This window comes from Spinacia oleracea, chromosome 4 (assembly GCF_020520425.1).
Source record: "Spinacia oleracea cultivar Varoflay chromosome 4, BTI_SOV_V1, whole genome shotgun sequence".
Classification (NCBI taxonomy): domain Eukaryota; kingdom Viridiplantae; phylum Streptophyta; class Magnoliopsida; order Caryophyllales; family Amaranthaceae; genus Spinacia; species Spinacia oleracea.
Window position 1 is genome coordinate 180,128,219 of NC_079490.1, and position 3,638 is coordinate 180,131,856.

The window sequence follows — 3,638 nt, forward strand, 5'->3', positions numbered from 1 at the left end:
GTCTTTATTTCTTGAGAGAACGTTAGTTTGCATTTCTCCAAGAGATTTGGTAGCATATTTGTCATAAAGATTTTCCAGCAAGGCCGGCTTGCAGGGAATTTTTCATTTAATGTTTAAAGCATGCTACATGGTGCGTCTAAGTTTTGGACGTCTTTACAAAACATATAATCAAGATAACATAAGTGTTAATCTAGAAAAAGTACTTTTTGAGGTTATCCGCATTCCATGTACGCAAAATTGGACGCCCCTGCATGTCTTGGATCCGGTATGTTCCGTCTCGAACCTCCTCGTAAATCTCATATGGACCTTCCCAAGTAGGAGTGAGTTTCCCTTGTTCATTGGCGCGTCCGACGGCTTCCATCTTTCTAAGCACAAAATCTCCAACTTTTAATATTCTTCTAGAAACCCTTTTGTTGTACTCCCTCGTCATTCGAAGTTTGTACAGCTGCTGTCGTAGAGCCGCGTTTCCTCTTGTTTCTGGTAAGAAATCCAAGGCCGCCTTCATCATTTCCCAATTGGCGTCTTCATTAAATAACATGACGCGCAGAGTTGGCTCACACATTTCAATGGGTAGGACGGCTACAGCTCCATAAGCTAACAAGAATGGTGTTTCTCTTGTGAAGTTTTTTGCCGTGGTCCGTATAGACCATAAAACATTGGGTAACTCGTCGGCCCATAAGCCCTTCGCCTCATCAAGCTTATTTTTCGTCCCTTCAGAGATGATTTTGTTGAATGCTTCTACTTGTCCGTTAGCTTGAGGGCGTCCTATTGATGCAAAACATGCTGTGATACCATGGTCGGCCAACCAATCTTCCAATTTGGGCGTCTTGAATTGTGGCCCGTTGTCAAAGACAATAGACTGAGGCACGCCAAATCTTGTGATGATGTTTTTCCAGATGAATGCTCTCACATCTTGAGCCTTAGTGTTTTTCAAAGCTTCAGCTTCTACCCATTTGGTGAAATAGTCGACGGCAACTATTACGTAACGAAATCCACCTGGTGCCATCGTATAGGGACCTAACAAGTCCATCCCCCATTTGGCAAATGGTATATGGCTGGTGATTGGTGTCAGTCTCTGTGATGGCCGTCGAATTAGATGAGCAAATCGTTGACATTTATCACACCGCTTAACCAAGTTAAGAGCGTCTTCTTTGAGAGTGGGCCAATAGTACCCGGTTCTTAGGGCTTTTTCTGCCAGAGCCCTCCCTCCTATGTGAGAGCTGCATAATCCCTGATGGAGATCTTCCAGTACTTCATGCCCCTTCTCGGGGGTTACGCAGCGAAGAAGAGGTCGTGAGAAAGCTTTTTTGTATAAAGTCCCATTCCATATCTCGAACCAGGTACTTTTCCTTTGTAATCTTTCTGCCTGCTTGGATCATCAGGGAGTACTCCATTCATTTTGAAATTAACAATATCATCAATCCAGGTGGCTATTCGGTCTAGGATATCTGTCCTCGAGGCGTCAATGCTTTTGAGCTGTTTTACTTCCCAAAACACATGACGTGGCGTATCACAAGACGCTGAGCTTGCTAGTTTGGACAGAGCGTCGGCTTTGTTATTTTCAGACAGGGGTATATGTTGTATTTCAAAGTTAGACAGCTGCTGAACTTCCTGACGGACCTTTTCCAGATATTTTATCATGGCGTCATCCTTGGCCTCATATTCTCCTTTTACTTGACTGGCGATTAACTGTGAGTCTGATAAAACCAGGACGTCTGCCGCCCCCGCTGCTTTGCTCATCTGAATTCCGTATCCAGCTTCGTTGTTTGACGCCTGAAAGTTAAAACGCATTGCATATTCATAGATATCCCCTTCTGGTGATTCGCAGATAATGCCGGCTCCCGACCCATTTTGGGTGGCAGAGCTGTCCACATGAACTATCCACTGGGTTTTCTCATTCTTCAAATAGGGTGGCTTGGTCAGTTCCACAATGAAGTCAACAAATTCCTGTCCCTTTATTTCCTTCCGCGGCTCATACGAAATATCAAATGCATTAAGCTCAATTGCCCAGTTGAGCATTCTTCCGGACGCTTCCAGATTGGTAAACGGCCGCTTTAGCGGTTGATTTGTGTACACTATCAGCCGATGAGCCAGGAAATATGGACGAAGCTTCTTACTAGCCAAGAACAGAGCGAAGCCAAATTTTTCAACAATTGGATATTTGAGTTCGGCATTCTGCAACATGTGGCTGAAAAAGTAGACAAGTAGTTGCGTCACATCCCTTTCTGTAAGCAAGACGACACTTAGTGCGTACTCTGAGATGGCAAGGTACAGATACAGGACTTCTCCTGAGAGAGGGCTGACCAGTCGCGGCAGAGTGTGCAGGTGTTCTTTTAAACGAAGGAAGGCGGCCTCTGCCTGCAGCGTCCACTCAAACTGGGTGCCCTTTTTGATGGTACTGAAAAAGTAATGACACTTATCTCCGGCTCTAGATAAAAATCATTCCAAGGCGGCAAGACATCCAGTTAGGCGTTGCACATCTTTGACCGTCCTAGGCGACGTCATATTGATGACGGCCTGCACCTTGTCCGGATTTGCTTCAATGCCCCTTTCATCAATCAGAAAGCCAAGAAACTTGCCAGAGGATACCCCGAATATGCACTTCTTTGGATTGAGTCTCATTTGGTATGTCCTGAGGGTCTCAAAGGTTTCTCGCAAATCGTCGAGATGATCCATCTTTTGCTTGCTTTTTACAATCATATCATCGATATAAGCTTCTATATTCCTCCCCAGTTTCTTCGCGAAAACCGTGTTCACCAACCGTTGGAAGGTGGCTGGGGCATTTTTTAAACCAAACGGCATTACCTTGTAGCAGTATAATCCTTGTTCCGTGACAAATTACGTCTTCTCTTGATCTTCGGGCCACAATGGGATCTGGTGAAATCTGTAGTAGGCGTCCATGAAGCTCATCATGGCATGCCCGGCCGTTGAGTCGACGAGTCAATCTATCCTCGGCAGTGGGAAACTGTCCTTGGAACAGGCTCTGTTGAGATCGGTGTAATCATCACACATCCTCCATGTCCCATTGGGCTTGGGTACCAGTACTACATTAGCTACCCAGTCTGGGTACTGACATGGACGTATGAAGCCTGCGTCCATTAGCTTTTTAACCTCAGCAGCGGCGGGCAAATTTCTTGCTTCTCCATGATTCCTTTTCTTCTGGCGTACTGGCTTTATAGCGCTATCCATATTTAGCTTGTGCACGGCTACCGCCGGATCAATGCCTGGCATCTCCTCTACCGTGAAGGCAAATATTTCTTTGTATTCTCGGAGCAGTTGCACTAATGCTGTTGACATGGGGTCGTCAGGGGGAATCCCAATGGGGACCGTTCGAGACGGGTCTGCTAAGTCCAGAATTATAGCATAGTGTGCTCCCACTGGCTCAGGTCGTCTTTCTGCATTATGCTCTGTTGGTGTCTCTCGGGTTTTACGACGGCTTGCCAGAGGTTTAGCTTGCTCGTTTCCCCTAGGAGAGGCTCCCCAGGCCGGTGGCTCTAATGTCGATAAGTAACAATCCCTGGCCAATTTTTGATTTCCATAGAGGGACCCAACGCGTCCGTTACTTCCTACAAATTTGACCAGTAGTAAATGAGGAACGATCATAGCTCTTAGGTCGTTGAGTGTTGGACGGCCGAGTA

General features: G+C 46.0%; 1 protein-coding gene across 1 annotated transcript; it reads right to left on the bottom strand.

Annotated features, from left to right (window-relative positions):
- Positions 1–738: 738 nt before the first annotated feature.
- On the bottom strand, positions 739–2,676 carry LOC130472232 (uncharacterized). The gene is made up of 4 exons (XM_056842743.1): positions 2,524–2,676; positions 1,390–2,175; positions 911–1,231; positions 739–765 (listed from the first exon to the last, which is right to left on the bottom strand). Exons 1-4 carry the CDS (start codon positions 2,674–2,676, stop codon positions 739–741), a joined length of 1,287 nt encoding a protein of 428 aa, XP_056698721.1.
- Between the last annotated feature and the right edge of the window lie 962 nt (positions 2,677–3,638).